The sequence below is a fragment of the Periplaneta americana genome, chromosome 2 (assembly GCF_040183065.1).
Source record: "Periplaneta americana isolate PAMFEO1 chromosome 2, P.americana_PAMFEO1_priV1, whole genome shotgun sequence".
Lineage (NCBI taxonomy): Eukaryota > Metazoa > Arthropoda > Insecta > Blattodea > Blattidae > Periplaneta > Periplaneta americana.
This window is the reverse complement of record NC_091118.1, coordinates 171479933-171500789: the sequence shown is the minus strand read 5'-3', so window position 1 is coordinate 171500789 and position 20857 is coordinate 171479933. Positions and strand designations below refer to the sequence as shown.

The 20857-nt window shown below is 35.0% G+C and overlaps 1 protein-coding gene across 1 annotated transcript in view; it reads right to left on the bottom strand.

Annotated features, from left to right (window-relative positions):
• Positions 1–20857, bottom strand: part of LOC138695208 (uncharacterized) — a 666755-nt gene that overhangs the window by 427980 nt on the left and 217918 nt on the right. Inside the window, exon 7 of the mRNA XM_069819668.1 lies at positions 4677–4849. Coding sequence (XP_069675769.1) covers positions 4677–4849 — 173 coding nt within the window. The remainder of the gene's footprint in view (positions 1–4676; positions 4850–20857) is intronic.

Here is a 20857-nt window from a genome sequence, read left to right as displayed (position 1 = left end):
ATGACATGAGTGGAGATGTTATCCCATGACAACACTCCAAAAGAAAAATAACAATGTTTTAAATAGCTGTAGTAAAAATGAATGGAAGGTCAAGGGCATTGGTCCTTTTAAGTCTTCTTATTATTTGACTATTATCCAGCAAATTTAATGCATGATGATTCGGATGTTGATTTAATCGGTGCAGGTATTTCTTGCTGAACTTAGAGATTTCTTCTTTTACAGTTGAAATGTTAAGATCATGATGAATGACATCATTTCGTACATACCATGGTGCAGTGACAATAGAACGTAAAGTTTTAGACTGATACCTCTGCAGTATTTCAATGTTTGAGTTGCTAGCAGTTCCCCACAGTTGAATGCCGTATGTCCAGATTGGTTTTAGTATGACTTTATAAACAAGAAGTTTATTTTCTAATGACAGTTTTGATTTAGGTCCCAATAACCAATAGATTTTTGATGTTTTAAAATTTAATTCCTTACGTTTAGTTTCAATATGTTTACGCCATGTTAAGCGGCGATCTAAATGCATACCTAAATATTTAACATTGTCTGCTTCAGGAAGTTCTTTGAACTTTCTAACAACGAGATAAGACGGAACAAAATATATAACAGTGACAAACTTTGAAATAGTTCAGCTAATTCTCAATAGGTGACACTATTAATGGGAACATCGCAGCCTCTAGCTAATCGATGCCAACTATTGATTGGTTGTTCGAGTTAAAAAAAATATCCATGCCACGACAGTCTTATTTCATTTTATGTATTTATTAATGATTAGGTATTCAATTTAATTCTTAATTCCATAGATATAAACAGGGAAATCTCCTTTTCCAGACACCAAATATAGGCCTATATTTAATAGATATTCTTATTCTAATATGTGCATCATTATACCTTCAGTATTAAGATTTACGATATTTTTGGAGCCATGAAGTATGAAATACAAGAATAAGCACCGTCACCAAAAAAACTATAAAATTCCTTAGCTTCAAATGTTGCTCTGATATGGGAATTAGTGAACATTGTGTCACCATGAACAAACGCAGGAAATCGTGCAACAATAGGTTTGTTTGTAGAGCAGTTCCAAACTGGTTTGAACAGTCACGGGCATGCGCACATGGATTTTACTGTTCGCACAGCGCAAACTTCAAACTCTGATTATTTCTGACTAATAGCCATGCGTTCTTGCAGCATGTCAAACTGTCACAGATCGATTCCTGATAGTCATAATTGATTCACGAATCAAGTGCAAACCAATATCTAATCATAGATGACGCATGCGCATTAACATAGTTTTGCCATTTTTCTGCATGTTATTTAAAACATAATCTATACAAGTATGTCCTAAATGTGTAATCAGTTCTATTTTAGTACTGTTGTCTACGTATAATTGTCATTTTTCAGGAATGTAATACGTTTTATTATTGTTTTTGTATTTCTAGTGATGTGGAACGGAAAGCCTGATGGCCTTAACTACACCAGAATGAATGAATGAATGAATGAATGAATGAATGAATGAATGAATGAATGAATGAATGAATAAATATATATATATCGCATAACTTATAAGCTTACTATTATTTTTTATTCAATAGCTCTTACATTTAGTTCTCTGAATACGTCATGTCAAACTATTTTTATTTAATTTACAAAATATATAGCATAGACGAAGTTAATATTTTTACCTTAGTTCATTTTTAAAACAAAATCCACAGTTTGTGATTATGATGAGTATGCTCTTGATAAAGATTAACGTTATACTTCGGAATACCGCGTAAGTGCTTATGTACAATGACTGTGTCAACTCAAAACAACGCTCGGAACCCGGAACTCTTCTTATATCTGCACTGAAAACTCTTAAAACCCGCAAGACTTCATACCAGCCTATTTTTAAACACTGCAGGTGATAAATGAAATTAGGGAAAGATGGAGAATGTTGGTGGAATGATAGATGAAAAATTGGGTACTCAAAAAAAAAAAAAAAAGCAGTCTTCAACGTCTGTTTTGTCTACCATAAATTCAGTCACTACTGAGGTCGGGGATCGAGCCTGGGTCGCCTAAATGGAAGACGCGGCAATGAAGGAACTGCGGTGTACCTAAAGCAATAGCTTTAAATATTTCTGTCAATAATCGTCTGCACTGTTATCTGTCATTTTGTGAGTATAGGAGATGCGCACTACTTTCGATATAGGCCTGTATCTTAAAATGCAGACGATTTCTGACAAGTGAATAGATGTATGACCAATTATTTTATTTATTTATTTGTTTATTTATTTATTTAACTGGCTAGCTAGTGAGTACAAATTACATTTATAAAACAAAAATGTTTCTAGCCACTACCTTAAGAGCCAGGCTCGTGTACGGTGTGGTCTATTATTATTATTAGTATTAGTATTATTATTATTATTATTATTATTATTATTATTATATTATAAACTATACGTTACGTTTGTGCAGAAGAAGCGTGTATTTTCTAAAGCATCGAAGCTAAGTTAAATAAATCTTGGTGATGTTTACCTACCCTCCTAAACACTAATGGATCAATGATATTTTGTGAAGAATAATTTTTAAATGTCCTATTCCTGAGTTGAAACTCACGAAGGCTGCTTATTCCTACTTCGCTCAACTTATCTAATAGAAAATCTTGTACTTCTTGTAAATTTTTATTTGAGAGCAAAAATTGCGATCACTAAAATATGCAAAAATTTAATTTGTAAAGATTTAAATTTGTTTGTAAAGTTCAACTACTCAGACTGTGAAATAGAAGTTCACAATTTAGAAACAAAATTTTAAAATTCACGAATTGTAAACATTGTGAAAGAAGCTCCTTGACTCAGTGCTTCATTTATCAACCATTCCGTGGATTGAATACATTATCTCTCATAATGTAAGAAGAGACCTTCCACCGCTGTAGCTTAACGGTTAGACTCCTGACCGTGAAACGAGGGGGACCGGGTTCAAATTCTGGTTGGGACAAGTTATCTGATTCAGGTTTTTTCAGGGTTTTCCCTCAACTCATTAAGAACAAATTCTGGGTAACTTTCGGCGCTGGACCGTGGACTCATTTCGCCGGCATTATCACCTTCATATAATTCAGACGCTAGATAACCACATCAGTTGATAAAGCGTCGTAAAATAACCCAATTAAAAAAGGTGAAACCCGGCCTAAATGTATTAACCGTTTATCATATCGTGATATGAGAACATTATCTGATACAAAGTAAGCACTAGACACAGTGTTATATTAGATATTTTAGATGAACATAAATAAAAGTATCCCAATCTAACGTAATTTAAATAAAAGCTTTTCAGAATAAACTTGAGCTGAATATTATGCTACAAATACTATATAATAATTTGCAATTGTCCTAAACTACGCCCATAAACCCACGTGAAATATTTAGGTATCTTCATCGATCAAAACTTAAAATGGGATTTTCATATTAACTACTTATGTCTTAAATTACGTAAAACTCTACACAAATTTGTTCAACTGCGTCGCTTTATACCAGTAAAACTATTGAGAAAAATATTTTAGCCCTAGTTCAGTCTATAATACAGTATGGAATTATAGGATGGGGTGGATTATCAGAGTACCATTCGCCCATTAATATTACTACATAAAAGAATTATTGAAATATGTTTAAGAAGAAAACTTGATCATCCAACTCATCTCATATATAAAGAATTTAATGTTTTAAACATCAAGCAAATTTATATCTATACTATTTTGAATCACTACATAAAATATATCAAGCTAAATTTTTATCATCCGATCATGGCCATAACACAAGAAGATACAATATTTCGCTCCCCCTCATTGAACCAAAATGTAAGACTGAAGCAGGTCTAAGGCACAGTTCTAATTACGGTCCAAGATTATATAATGATTTTATAAAGAGGAATCCTAAACTAAAATTATTAAACAATAAATTATTAAAAAACCAAGTGCTTGAACTATTTTTAAAATTATAATCATGTAAATTCTTATTCTTCCTTTATTTTTTGCTGTCACTTTAACAACGTTGTATTCTTAACTTAGTATGTTAATGTATACTGTAGGATATGGTACCGTTTGTTTGTTTTTATTATTATTCTTTTTAAACTTCATGTGTAGGCCTACTTATATTTAACAGTTTAATCACAGTTGTGATTATTATTATTATTATTATTATTATTATTATTATTATTTTTCTCCTTCTGTCTACTTTTCATTCTTGGCCACCGCAAGCATCTTGCTTTTTCGGGTGTGACCCAGTTACATTGTATTTATACAATAAATTGTAATATGTAGGCTATTTTACTATGAGATTGGTAATCAATTTCGAATTTTGAAGAATATTCATATATGAGTATTACAATAATTGTAAAAATATTTGTTATTCTATGTAATTTTTGCTTACAATAAAAAAAATACCTATATCGAATGAGTAATCTGTACACCAATATCATCCAAAAAAATAACAATAATAATGATAATAATAATAATAATAATAATAATAATAATAATAATAATAATAATAATAATGCTTGACCAGACATATAAATGCTCAAAGGCAGGAAGAACATAAATATAGCAAAGCAACACAGTGGGCGAGTTCCGGGCTATTCAGTATTGGGTGGAGTTCTTTTCTTTCCGCCTTGTGGATCAAGAGTTCTCGTCACGTTTCACGTACCTTTGCTGAATCCGTAAGAGAGTGTCCAATGCGTCGTGCAGTTGTTTGATCTGGGTATCAAGTTCTGAAGCCTCCTTCCTCAGCGCCTCGTAGCGGCTCCGAACCGGAACGGACGCCAAACGATCCACTACGATCTCATTCTTCAACGGCGGTGGCGGATTGATGGCGGTGTCCTGTGGGAGAAGAGAGGAAACCTTACACAGCTGAATCTGGCACCAAAACCTTGCTGCAGTACACGCTCAAGAGACAATTAACTATTCGTAATTGGTAAATACTTAATGTTTATCTTAAACTACAGTGTTTATTTTGCTTTTTTTATAGTCGGAACGGAGAAAATGAAGCAACGGTGCAATAACGAAAGAATAATAAAGCGAAATGCGTGGAGAAAACGAAGCAATCTAATCATTTTTAACTCATCATATACCGTACCTCGAGTGACAATCTCTATCAATAGCAATTATTTTTACATCATTATCGTCACCATCATTACCTTCAACGCTATCAGCATCAGTACCATTACAATCATCATCATCATCATCATCATCACAATCAATACAGCATAATCACCATCAGTTATTATCATAGTCCTCATTACTATTATATTCGCAATTAATTCGATCATCTCCATTAGTATCATCACTATCATTCACTATCACTATTACCTGGGAATATTGTTCCTCACTGGTCGTCACCACCATGAATTCGTCCTCATTAGAGTAGCAGTCACCGAGCTGTCACAGTTGTCAACGCCAAAATAATAGTCGTCACCGCACCGCTATCACAATCGTCGTCACCGCTATCACAGTAGTCGTCACCGCCAAAACAGTACGTAGTCGTCAACGTCAAGATAGTAGTCGTCACAGCCCAGACAGCCATCACCGCCAAGACAGTCGTCACCGCAAAGACAGTTTTCGTTCGAGACTACCACGATAGTAGTAGTCACCGCAAAGACAGTAGTTGTCACCGTTAAGACAGTAGTCGTCACCGCCAAGACAGTAGTCGTCACCACAGCCCAGACAGCCATCACCACCAAGACAGTCGTCACCGCAAAGACAGTTTTCGTTCGACACTACCACGACAGTAGTAGTCACCGCAAAGACAGTAGTTGTCACCGTTAAGACAGTAGTCGTCACCGCCAAGACAGTAGTCGTCACCACAGCCCAGACAGCCATCACCACCAAGACAGTCGTCACCGCAAAGACAGTTTTAGTTCGTCACCACCAAGACAGTAGTTGTCACCGTAAAGACAATAGTCATCACCGCCAAGACAGTAGTCGTCACCGTCAAGATAGTAGTCGTCACAGCCCAGACAGCCATCACCGCCAAGACAGTCGTCACCGCAAAGACAGCTTTCGTCCGTCACCACCAAGACAGTAGTTGTCACCGTAAAGACAGTAGTCATCACCGCCAAGACAGTAGTCGTCACCGTCAAGATAGTAGTCGTCACAGCCCAGACAGCCATCACCGCCAAGACAGTCGTCACCGCAAAGACAGTTTTCGTTCGTCACCGCCAAGACAATAGTCGTTACAGCCCAGACAGCAATCACCGCCAAGACAGTCGTCGCCGTCAAGACAGTAGTCGTCACTGCCAAGATAGTACTATCACTTTATCAAAGTAGTAGTCACCGCCATCAAAGTCGTCGTTAGCGTCAAAACGGTAGTCGTTACCACCTTCACAGTCGTCGTCACTGCCATCAAAGTCGTTGTCACTGCCATCATAGCTATCATTACCGCAAAAGTAGTCATCTGACAATAATTATCGGTTTAACCTGATGATTTTCCATTTTAAACTATAACATTAAACTGTAATGATAGACTTCAGTAATGCAATGCTTCTACAGGAAGCTGATCTAGAATAAAAACGTTAGACATCAGTCGAGACTTAAGCAGGTAGTTAGTGACTTTGCGAATGTATAGTAGTAGAAGTTTAGAAGTATTATAATCCAGTTACTGACTACTATAACACATGTACTGTCCTTGTGTACAAGTGTACTTTCCACCAAAAATTTTAAAGCGCTTGTCCTCAACTTTATTGAATGGAATGTTGGCCTGCACCACCATTTCATACAGATATCTGCTAAATTCGTCCGCTGGCACTGAATTACTATTTTAAGGTACATCGTCAAACTCACTTCTTTCTATCGATTTAAAATTGTTTCTGTGTTTGCTTTTTTAATTACAGTGCTGCTGTAAGTACCATCTTTTCAAACAGAGTTTGTCAGTCTTACATAAATTACACACAATTATGTCCCCACTTACATAGACAAACTGTCTTCCAAATTCCTCTACTCACGTCTGCACTTTCGTACTTGTTTTAGAAGGTTTAATTTAGTTAGTAGTGCATAATATCATGAACATTGCTAATCTGAAGTATACTGTACTTGTTTAGGAGTAAGGAATCTGTTTAGAGTGACTCTGTAGAGCGCGTTACTTGTGTTTTTGAACACGTGACGTAATGTATATCTCGTGCATACCTATACTCATTACAAAGATATGGAACTAAGAAAAACGGTCTTTACTCAAGGGCAACACTGACTAGGTTTCTCCCAAGCTTGAACCGCTTGCGTCTCCTTCCATGACGCTCTGTTCGCACATACTAATCATCTTAACGAGCTTCGAAGTATTATAATCCAGTTACTGACGTTCCTCATTTCGTTGCAAGTATCTCAACGTTTATCCATACTCAATCGACGGATGAAGAGTCTTCCCTTCCAACAAACCATCTCAGAGCGTTGCCATGCTTGCCGAAGTGCTCTTCAAATTGTAATATTTCGTATAAGAGACGTGGGTGTGCATTAGCTTTGCTAGAGCACAATTACGTACATACATATATTGTAGAATGAAGGTAAGTCTATAACACAAAATTAAATTAAAGTAATGAGTACACAAAAATTTAATGAATTGTTATTATTGATAAAGATGAAGGTGGTAATAATAATAATAATAATAATAATAATAATAAAAAACGCCAATTTACTTTATTTAATTTGAAATTAATTTTCTATAATTTTTCTTTTCAGGAAAAAATTATACATTTTTAAGATGCCCCGCAATACCGCTTTTGAACTACCTAACAAGAAATGTCGAAAATCTTAACAGAAGGCAAAGTAGGGTGAAAAGAAATCGAAAGAGGCCCAAAATCACCAGCACCGAGTGAGTTAAACGGTTTCTACAGCACCGGCCAACGATCTTCGAACTCAGCTATCGAATTTGGGCCTGGGCTGTTCACTTCTGTTCAAAATACATTTTCTTATTTATCATCCAGCATATGTTGTAGTCCTACGCGAAACCCTGTGGCTCAATATGTATTATAATTGTATCACTAATTTCCACGTATTTCTAAATTTTATACTCTATATATCGCTGGGCAAAGGAGTATTAGTGAATCCCTGTAATTCCTAACCTTCAAGCAGTGTAGATATACTGTCCACAGAGCATACCTCCCTCCCTTGGTACCATTACTCAGTTTACATGTGTATAACTAAAGCCACTGTTTTTGGCGAGTGAAATAAGTAATGGGAACGTTAAGAGCGAGTATCTTATCTTCGCCGCAGTCTGTGGACAATAAAGCTGACAACTGTGATTGGAAGATAACTGACCTGACTTGTATTTAGGAGGTGGACCTACTGACAGCTATAGTGGCAACAGTTGGTCACTGACTAGGCACTGTATTCAAGAACACACCTTAGAAACCCAAAGTGCGAGTATCTTACCTTTACTGCAGTCAGTGGGCAAAAAGATTGACAACTGTGGTTGGTAGATTGGTGACGTGACGTGTATTTAGGAGGTGGTACTATTCTCAGCTGTACTGGCAACACAGACTGGGCGCTATACTCAAGGACACGCGCCAAAAACTCTGGAAATGACTGTACAAGCAAGCGGTAGCAGTGGTGGCGCAATGGCTGTATTTAAACCATCCACTTCAAAAAAAAAAAGCTTTCTGGTGGAATGGGAGGAACAGTTCTTCCGTTGTAAAAAAAGATTATGAGAGTGTAAAATGCCTAATTTGTAATAAGATGTTAAGTACATATAACTATTATGGATAACGTGAAAACTGAATTCAGTGGCAGATTCTGAGATTTCAGAGACATGGAGAATGATCTTGCGGTGTTTGTCAACTCTTTTTCTGTAGATGTAACCAGTACAAGAATTAACTTGCAATGTGAACTTATTGACCTACAAACAGACTTAGTGATGAAAATCAACTGCAAAGATTTAGTGGGTAGGAATTTATTTGCACAATTCTGTAAAGTCAAATATAAGCTTCTGAGAGATTTTTCTGCCTCTCTTACAGCAATATTCAGCTCCACATATATCTCTTAACAATTCTTTTCTAGAATGAACGCTGCTGAATCGTAAGCAAGATCCTCTCTTCCCTCTTTCAGATGATAATCTTTCGGCACAGCTGCGTACAGCTGTTACAGACATGACTCCACATTTCGAACGTATAGCCAGAGGTTCAGAACAAGGCGATTAATTTTCCTACTTCTGTTTTGTATTATTTAGGCCTATGTATGTGCAAGGGGAAATTCAAATGCCAATTCAACAAACCATAGTAAACTTGTGATTGTATTTAATAAATAACAGTTCGCTTGTGTGCAATGTTATATTGCCTATATTGATTTACTTTGAATGAATTGTATCTGTTTTTCTGTAACATATGTTTGTTGCTTTTAATTTTGCTCACCAATGAAGTATAGCGGGAAATTAGCGTTCTACTCCCTCGGACATTCACTATAATTCTAATCCTTCACTGCAAACGAGAAACAGTCAGAACTTCACCCCCTCCTTCAGTTTTGTGATTAATAAACTGAATGTTATCCGCATTGCATTCAATATGGATCTGGCGCTGTTTTCTGCCCACTCCTGCTCTATAATATTGTTCGGTTTAATGACACAAACATTTTTATTAAACAGAAATATTACTTTTTTCATACAGTAATAATAATAATAATACTAATAATAATAATAATAATAATAATACATGCCTTACATTATTGTGGGCCATTCACGTTTTTCAAGCACTATTACCATACCAAATTTGTCCCCGATTAAAATATATGGCACCGAAATTCCGTTCAGTGAATCAGTAAAGAATCTAGGTATTTATATGGATAAAAGTTTAAATTGGAACCTTCAAGTTGCAGAAACCTGCAAAAAAGTGTTCTCATTAATCCACTCGTTTAGGCGATTGAAGAATTTTCTACCCTTTTCCATGAAAAAAATGTTAGTGCAAACACTTGTAATGCCCCACTTCGATTACTGTAATATTCTGTTTACTGATCTAAGCGTTACTTCGGCGCAGAGACTGTAACGTGTTCATAATATGTGCGTCCGTTTCGTCTGCAATATTCGCCGGGCTCATCACATAACACCATCCCTCGAAATGTTGTCCTGCCTCCGTCTAGAAGATCGTAGAAGAATTCACTGTCTTTCCCTTCTCTTTCACATATTGCATTTCTCCACTCCTGTCTATCTTGCGCCTCGTTTTCAAAATTTATCCACTCATCATAACCTAGACACACAATCACAACACTCCTCAATATTATCCATTCCCTCCCACCGAACATCCTCATATTCGTCTTCTTTCACTGTGGCTGTTCCTCGGCTTTGGAATTCCCTACCGAGTAATGTCAGGGACTGTCAGACATCAAACCAATTTAAGAATAGACTAACGAAATATTTTTCTAACAATTCTTGTTAACAATAATAGCCTTTCAGGTTTCTCAGTGTATAATGGTTATATATATATATATATATATATATATATATATATATATCACAGAATAAATATTTAAATTATTATTATTATTATTATTATTATTATTATCACTATTTCTTACCAATGTTTATTACTGTCACACTAACATTACTTATCCAACTTTCAATATTTACTTTATGTATGTATGTATTTCTAATCTCACTCCACTAATACTTATTCAGAAAAGAATTATTAAAATATGCCTTAATAAACCAATTGATTACTCATCCGAGCTTTTGTTTACTGATTTTAATGTTTTGAAAATTAAACAGATTTATTATATTGCCTTATTAATCTTCATACATAAAAATCGTAATAAATTCAAATTGTATCATCATAAATATGGAACTAAAAGATCCGATTTTATACGACTAGAGGAACCAAAGTGTTTCACAAGCACAGCCCTGAGCCATGGTACCTACTTTGGTCTAAGGTTATACAATAAAATAATTGATAAATACCCAAATTTGGAAAATTTTAGTATCAGAAATTTCAAAAGTTGCGTTAGGAATTTAATTTTTAAAGGATATAAATTGATTTAATATGTATATATATTTGTATGACTTAAATTGTTAAAATTGAAATTGTATTTTTAAATTTAATTAATTCCTGTAATTTGTTTTCTTGACCCAGCTTGTGTCAAATAATTATTTTTGTGTTTATCTTTGTGTTTAGATATCTCCCTGAGCACGAGTTTTGTACTCCTTCAGGGAAGAACTAAGATTGTATTTTTGTCCATATTATTTTATTAACAACAATAAACAGTAAACAATGTTGTTTTATGGGCTAGATATTAATGTAATAACTATGTAACCAAATGTATTCTATTAGAATTAGAGTCTGGCTGGGCTGAAGAGAAGGCCTACTGGCCTTAGCTCTGCCAGATTAAATAAATAAATTATTATTAAAAATTATTATTATTTCAGCAACTTTAATAAAACGGAAATTATTGATTAAACAACTTTTTCGACTGCTTCATTCTTCTAGAAACGCCCTTTATGCACTCATTTCTGCTCTGCTTGATGAGTCTAGTTAATAATCTGATACTCCAGACAAAATCAAATTGCGTTCCTCAAGAAATGTGAATTATGTCATCAATTTTGTCTGTCTGTTATTTTAGTTTAATCTAAGGAACGTAAATGAACAGAACTGGAGTAGATTGAAATGGCTTCCAGAGCCAAGCCTTCGTTTAGGAACGACAGTGAAGAGCCGCCGCCAGCATATGCAAATGATGAGATTTGAGTGCAATGCGTAGCTTCTATTCCCCGCACTCTCAATCTTAACAGCGGCAGTTCCGTGATAGAGTAAAGCACTGCCATCTGGAGACAAGCCCCTGCATCTTCTTTCTTCCGCATTCAGATTTCTTACCCATCACTAAATTAAAGTAATTTTCAACGAATCTGTCTTCTGTAAAAGTAAGAAACAAAAATGCTGACAGTCTGTGTAGGAAACCAGTCACAAGCGCCTCAGACTTACTAAATAGAGCGCGAATGCTAAGAATAGCAAAGGCACAGCAGTTCATGTTTAACGAGATTCTATGATTAATGTATCACTATGAGATCTGAAGCTTTCACAGTGATTGCTGTGTCGTACAATTTTTATTACTTTAATAGCCCGGCGAAACTGAAAGTTCCCAAGTTTGGGACTACTTACATATTAAGTTCATATATTACTATTTATTCATTCTAACTTATATTCTGTTCTTGACTTGATTCTCCACTTTTGCCTTCGTAATTATCTCTGTTTTGTAATAATTGGATTGTTTTTTTCATTGTATTGAATTTTTGTTGTGTTCCATTTAGTACAAAATAGTTCTTTATAGGAACCGCCCCCGAACACGAGCTTGCTCAAACGGATGTGCTACGTCCATAATAGCTATTTATTTTGTATTCTATGCAGCATTACATACTAAATATTAATATATACAGGCTACAAGCAACCAACTAAAGGAGCAAGTACATATACATACATTACACACACACATACATATACTGGCTTTTAAGGAACCCGGAGGTTCATTGCCGCTCTCACATAAGCCTGCCATCGGTCCCTATCCTGAGCAACATTAATCCAAAGTCTATCATCATAACCCACCTCCCTCAAATTCATTTTAATATCATCTTCCCATCTACGTCTCGCCTCCCCAAAGGTCTTTTTCTCTGCGGCCTCCCAACTAACACTCTATATGCATTTCTGGATTCGCCCGTACGTGCTACATGCCCTGCCCATCTCAAACGTCTGGATTTAATGTTCCTAATTATGTCAGGTGAAGAATACAATGCGTGCAGTTCTGTGTTGTGTAACTTTCTCCATTCTCCTGTAATTTCATTCCTCTTAGCCCAAAATATTTTCCTAAGCACCTTATTCTCAGACACCCTTAACCTATGTTCCTCTCTCAAAGTGAGAGTACAAGTTTCACAACCATAAAGAACAACCGATAATATAACTGTTTGAGAAATTCTAACGAGACATAATCATATACTTTGTCTTTTCGGGATTTATTTCCAAACCTATCTCTTATTTGCTTCAAGTAAAATTCCCATATTTTCCCTAATCGTTTGTGGATTTTCTCCTAACATATTGACGTCATCCGCATAGACAAGAAGCTGATGTAACCCGTTCAATTCCAAACCCTTTCTGTTATCCTGTACGTTCCTAATGGCATACTATAGAGCAAAGTTAAAAAGTAAAGGTGATAGTGCATGTATTATATACACATACATGTATATATTATATACATACATACATACATACATACAGGCATACATACATATAACTTACATACATACACACATACACGTACAGTACATACATACATACATGAATAATAATAATAATAATAATAATAATAATAATGTTTTATTTTCGCTGGCAGAGTTAAGGCCATAAGGCCTTCTCTTCCACTCAACCAGCCTTAATCAATACAATACATAAATTTAAATTACAAATATTTTCACTACACTTAAAAGGTTCTCCAGCAATAATCTTCACTACACATTTATTTAAATTTAGATAAATCTATAAGGTAAAGTAGTAACTTAATTTATGAGCTAATTTAATTCAATGAATTATAATTAATTTAATATTTGAGATAGCTAGTAAAATGATGAAAATTAATTTCATACAAGCTTACTAGGACTATGTTACAGGGAGAATATATATATATATATATATATATATATATATATATATTTCTATTTCTATAATGAGAATATTAATGTAATTGCCATTAGAGGTTTTGTAAATCTATTTAGATACATACATACATACATACATACATACATACATACATACATACATACATACATACATACATACATACATACATACATACATACATACATACATACAAGCGTGTGTGGCTCTTCATCATCATGTTCTTAATCACTTCGCTGTTAACACCACCAATACCAATATCATAATCACCTTATAGAATGATTGCCATTAACATTACCATTATTGGCAAAATTAATAATAATAAATAATGATAACAATAATAATAGTAATCACCACCACCATTATGATTGATGAAGTCAAGAAAAAACCCGGGCTGAAATACTTATTTTAAAATTTTACTACTTCCTTGTTTCCATTCATTCATACGAGTAGATCATAAGTAAAGACGAAATTACACCTTCTTATATTGATAACGATCTCTCCGTTTACATAATGCTCTTTGTTACACGTTAAAGCTTAACAATTCGTTAAAGTAAATTTAATCGCGATTTAATGAAAAGAGCGTTTCATCAACCTTTGTTAAAGTTAACAACTCTTAAATCTCTTCATAGAATATATGGAGTAAGAATCCCAAAGAACAGTAGTAGTAGTAGCAGCAGCAGCAGTAATAGTAACTTTATTTTACCTGGCGGAGATAAGGCCATAAGGCCGTTTCTGCCACTCAACTAGGTTTGAAATATATACATGAAATGCATAAAACACATAAACAGAGTACAGAACAACACGGAAGTAGACACCTAAGAGCCACCGCCGTAGCTCAGTCGGTTGAAGCGCTTGTCTGCCGATTAGGAGTTGCGGTCGAGCGCGAGTTCGATTGGCGCTTGGACTGATTACTTGGTTGGGTTTTTTCCGATGTTTTACCCAACCGTAATTTATGGCGAATCCTCAGCCTCAAATTATTTTCCGGCCCAGAATTTCGAAACTTATTGGTCGATAAGGGTCGCCTCGCAGTTGTCCGATTGAGGTGAAAATTTGCACAGATCGTTTTCTTATTGATTGGAACGAGATAAAGGGGTGGGAGCTAAACTTTTAGAAAGTTGAAAAATAAGCCCCACCCTAATATATATATATATACTAGCCGTACCCGTGCGCGCCGCTGCACCCGTTAGAAATAAATATAAAATAATTACATAATTAAAATAGGACATTTGGTCCAGGGAACATTCGTGTTTGATAGCAGGATAAATCGTTTAATATGTTACTTAATTTAAATTGTATTTAAATAATTAATATGCGATCATTTTGGTCTAGAGACATTCCTTTGGTGCAATGACAATTCCTTTAACATGTTTCTTAATAAAATTGTTATTACATGCAACCATAGTTTAATGAAGATTGACATCATTTAGATTTAATGTGTATATTTTATTTTACTTGCTATATGTTTCCATTGAATTATGGTAATAACTTAATTTTAACCCTTGTTTTCTACGTATTCAGTAAATGGCGCTTGGCCCACTATGGTTCTGAACCCTTCAAATAACTTAAATTATATAATATAATATTACATATTATATTATATTATATTATATTATATTATATTATATTATATTATATTATATTATATTATATTATATTATATTATATCAGAAGTAACTGTAATAACATTATAGCATTATGTCCATCTAGAGAAAAAACACTTTCCAATGGTGAAATAATAATTAATTATACAAATCGGTTAATTTAGCTTCCGATATTACTTCATACAAACGCAGAAACATTCTCTGTAGGCTATCTTTCATAGCTTTCGATTGTTGCTGTCCAAGGCCCCTTATAGACGAAGTCATTTGTTTTTTAATTCATTACACGGCCTTAGATGGCAGTTATTTTAATTTTAAAACTCATTTATCTCATTAAATATCAGTCCTATCAAACTTTCTCAAGGAATAAACCTTATCGAAAATGATTTTTAAAGAAACTTTTGTTATGTAACATTTTTCACAAAAATCAATAATAAGCGAGATATTTCGACTTATTTAATTCAGGCGCCCTTATGACCCCCCCCCCTTTTTAAATAATGTATTTTGAATGCCATATAGCCTAAAATCTAAGTTACAACGAACTTAATTTATATTCCAATTTTCATCGAAATCCGTTCAGCCATTATCGCGTGAAAAGGTAACAAACATACAGACAGACAGACATACAAACAAAAATTTCAAAAAAGCTATTTTCGGTTTCAGGGTGGTTAATTATATATGTTAGGACCAATTATTTTTGGAAAATCGAAAATTACCAGAAAAATTTCGGCTACGGATTTATTATTAGTTATATATATATATATATATAACACATATATATCTACAGGGAACCAATCCACTAGTGGAAACATTCACGTGAAGCAATTAAGGCAACATCTTCGGTATCATGAATTTAAAACCTGGTGTACATACCCCCAGGAGGGAAAAGGAGTTGTATTGTTTGAAGAAGTACCTGCAGCCAACTCGTGGATCATCAAGCATGAAGGATTATCAAGTTCTGAATGGAGAGATATGCTAAAAATGACTGCGATGGTGGCACCAGTACGTTCTCTCCCTGGTCGCTCTACAGGCACAACCCACTGTAGGCACAGCAGTGAGTATGAAACTTTACCACATGTGTTTGGGAGTTGCCCACGGGAGAATTACTCAGAATAAAACGTCACAACATCATACGTCTTATGATCGCAGATGCACTTCGATCCAAAAATCTAGACGTTCACGAGGAAGTTCATTGTATTGCTGATGGTGGAAGCAATCGTAGGATCGATATCATAGCTATAAATAGAAATAAACAGACAGCCGAAATAATTGCTCCTACAATCAGATTTGAAATCTCAGCCACTCGACCATCTGAAGTGAACGAAAAGAAAAAGAAAATCTTCGAGCCCACGATTCAGTACCTATCGGCGAAATACAACATAGGAAAAAATTACAGTTACCGGTCTCTTCTTCGGAGCGAGAGGCACCATTCCGAAAGCCTTTGTAAACTGGAGGGAAAAATACAAGCTGAAGAGATCTTCAAGATGCCATTGTCACCACCATAATAAAATTTTCTGTAGCGATATTTCGTCAGCATCTTTATGGTGTACATTCAATTTAAATTATATTTCTTTCTATTTTTTTTCTTATGTCTTAATCAATTTTGTCTGAAACCTGTTTATATAATTTTTCATTTTAAATTTTATTGTGAGCTATTCTGTGTCTCAGGGCAAACCCAAAATATTGGGTCAGAACAATAAATTAAAATTAAATGATTGTATTAATAATAATAACAATAATAATAATAATAATAATAATAATAATAATAATAATAATAATAATAATAATAATAATAATAATAATAAGGGGGACAAGACTAACTGTAGTAACTTTCGAGGAATATCACTTTTGTTGACGTCGTACAAAATTTTGTCGAATATCCTTTTGAGAAGATTAACTCCATATGTAGATGAAATTAATGGGGATCATCAATGTGGTTTTAGGCGTAATAGATCGACTGTTGATCAGATTTTTTGTATTCGACAGATATTGGAGAAAAAATGGGTGTATAAAGGTACAGTACATCAGCTATTCATAGATTTCAAAAAGGCGTACGACTCGGTTAAGAGAGAAATTTTATATAATATTCTTATTGAATTTGGTATTCCCAAGAAACTAGTTCGATTAATTAAAATGTGTCTTACTGAAACTTACAGCAGAGTCCGTATAGGCCAGTTTCTATCTGATATTTTTCCAATTCACTGCGGGCTAAAGCAGGGAGATGCATTGTCATCTCTACTTTTTAACTTCGCTCAAGAATATGCCATTAGGAAAGTTCAGGATAACAGAGAGGGTTTGGAATTGAACGGGTTACATCAGCTTCTTGTCTATGCGGATTACGTGAATATGTTAGCAGAAAATCCACATACGATTAGGGAAAACACGGAAATTCTACTTGAAGCAAGTAAAGCGATAGGGTTGGAAGTAAATCCCGAAAAGACTTAGCATATGATTATGTCTCGTCACCAGAATATTGTACGAAATGGAACTATAAAAATTGGAGATTTATCCTTCGAAGAGGTGGAAAAATTGAAATATCTTGGAGCAACAGTAACAAATATAAATGACACTCGGGAGGAAATTAAATGCAGAATAAATATGGGAAATGCCTGTTATTATTCGGTTGAGAGGCTTTTGTCATCTAGTCTGCTGTCAAAAAATCTGAAAGTTAGAATTTATAAAACTGTTATATTACCGGTTGTTATGTATGGTTGTGAAACTTGGACTCTCACTTTGAGAGAGGAACAGAGACTATCCGTGTTTGAGAATAAGGTTCTCAGGAAAATATTTGGGGCTAAGAGGGATGAAGTTACAGGAGAATGGAGAAAGTTACACAACACAACTGCACGCATTCTATTCTTCACCTGACATAATTAGGAACATTAAATCCAGACGTTTGAGATGGGCAGGGCATGTAGCACTTATAGGCGAATCCAGAAATGCATATAGAGTGTTAGTTGGGAGGCCGGAGGGAAAAAGACTTTTAGGGGGGGCCGAGACGTAGATGGGAAGCTAATATAAAAATGGATTTGAGGGAGGTGAGATATGATGATAGAGAATGGATTAATCTTGCTCAGGATAGGGACCGATGGCGGGCTTATGTGAGGGCGGCAATGAACCTCCGGGTTCCTTAAAATCCAGTAAGTAAGTAAGTAAGTAAGTAAGTAATAATAATAATAATAATAATAATAATAATAATAATAATAATAATAATTTAAGAGCAGTAGTGTTAAATGAATTACATAACGCCATAATCGAACATCGATTGTTAATTGCCTGTAGTTTCAAATAATTATCGAGTATACAAAACGAAGGTAATTTATTTTGATGAGTTAATAACAGGCCCATTGGGTAAGTGCATGTCATGATATGCAGTGCACAGGGCGCTATTGTCTTCTCTCTGCCATCATAGTTTTAAATTGATGAGGATACACACACACACACTCACTAACACACTCTATCACGTGTCACACATGATATTCCATACTGGTGACCGCCATCAGTATGAAGAAATACCATCGAAAACCACTTCACAGAGTTGTTGACAAATGGCGTGGTAGGTGATGCTTGTGCAGGGTAAACAGGCTACTTTTGCATCGCTGCAAGTAATTAGATCGGATGGGTGCTTCAGTCGGCGAACCACACGGTTCCCCCATTAGCAGGCCATGTTCCAGGCAGCTCTACAGCGACGGTTGTCCTGCTTGGAATTAGAGATTAACGGCTGACGCTTCCCCCAAACGTTAACCAACTAACACGAGACGTACCCGGAGTTTATGGAGCGTGGTCGAAGCCGCGAGAAACTTAGTTCATGAGTTCGAATCCCGTTAAAAGCATGGAGTGTTTTAATAAGTCACTAGTTTGTTGAGAGCCACGCCAATCCAGCGTCAAGAGAGAGTTTCGAAACTTTCCTTTTAATGGACTAATTCTTAAAGTATATATTGAAGGAGGTGGGCTACATTAAAAATGATAGAGATGACTTCACGAAGAATGACAGACGATGTTGTTGACGATTATTTCTTAAGAATTTGATAGGGAACATGATGTTTTCTTAAAATATTAAAAAGTTGACTTTTGAAAAAAATTATACTCTAAAAATGACTAAGATTATTTCTAAAATGGTTGTAAAATGTTGTTGATTACTAGAATTATTTCTAAAATGATACTGCTGATGACGACTACTATGACTTCTAAAAATTATACTACTGACGATTTAAAAAGCGAGATACACTAATAAAGACTGCAATTATTTATGTCCGTAGGCTATATTTTTAACCGTAAAATTTAAAAAATAATAAGCCAAAATTTTTTTTTCTTTTGGGATAATGGAATGTCTTTTATGTAAAGTAGTACTTACTTACTTACTTACTTACTTACCGGCTTTTAAGGAACCCGGAGGTTCATTGCCGCCCTTGCATAAGCCCGCCATTGGTCCCTATCCTGAGCAAAATTAATCCATTCTCTATCATCATATCCCACCTCCCTCAAATCCATTTTTATATTAGCTTCCCATCTACGTCTCGGCCCCCCTAAAAGTCTTTTTCCCTCCGGCCTCCCAACTAACACTCTATATGCATTTCTGGATTCGCCCATACGTGCTACATGCCCTGCCCATCTCAAACGTCTGGATTTAATGTTCCTAATTATGTCAGGTGAAGAATACAATGCATGCAGTTCTGTGTTGTGTAACTTTCTCCATTCTCCTGTAACTTCATCCCTCTTAGCCCCAAATATTTTCCTAAGAATCTTATTCTCAAACACCCGTAGTCTCTGTTCCTCTCTCAAAGTGAGAGTCCAAGTTTCACAACCATACAGAACAACCGGCAATATAACTGTTTTATAAATTCTAACTTTAAGATTTTTTGACAGCAGACTATATGACAAAAGCTTATAAACCGAATAATAACATGCATTTCCTATTTTTATTCTGCGTTTAATTTCCTCCCGAGTGTCATTTATATTTGTTACTGTTGCTCCAAGATATTTGAATTTTTCCACCTCTTCGAAGGGTAAAACTCCAATTTTTATATTTCCATTTCGTACAATATTCTGGTCACGAGACATAATCATATACTTTGTCTTTTCGGGATTTACTTCCAAACCTATCTCTTTACTTGCTTCCAGTAAAATTCCAGTGTTTTCTCTAATCGTTTGTGGATTCTCTCCTAACATATTCACGTCATCCGCATAGACAAGCAGCTGATGTAAACCGTTCAATTCCAAACCCTCTCTGTTATCCTGGACTTTCCTAATGGCATACTCTAGAGCAAAGTTAAAAAGTAAAGGTGATAGTGCATCTCCTTGCTTTAGCCCGCAGTGAATTGGAAACGCATCTGACAGAAACTGATCTATACGAACTCTGCTGTACATTTCACTGAGACACATTTTAATTAATCGAACTAGTTTCTTGGGAATACTAAATTCACTAAGAATATCATATAAAACTTCTCTCTTAACCGAGTCTTTCGTGGTTCGAATCCTGCCTGGGAAGTAAACTTTGTTTTGTTCTTTATTCTAATTTATTCCCAATACCTTTCGACTGCAGCGATATTTTACTACTTAATTAACTTATTATTCCCAGAACATGAATTTTACCAGCTTATTTTCTAATGACTTTCGAAATGGGCTACGTCAGCAGTCGAAACTACAGCAATTTCAATAGATTA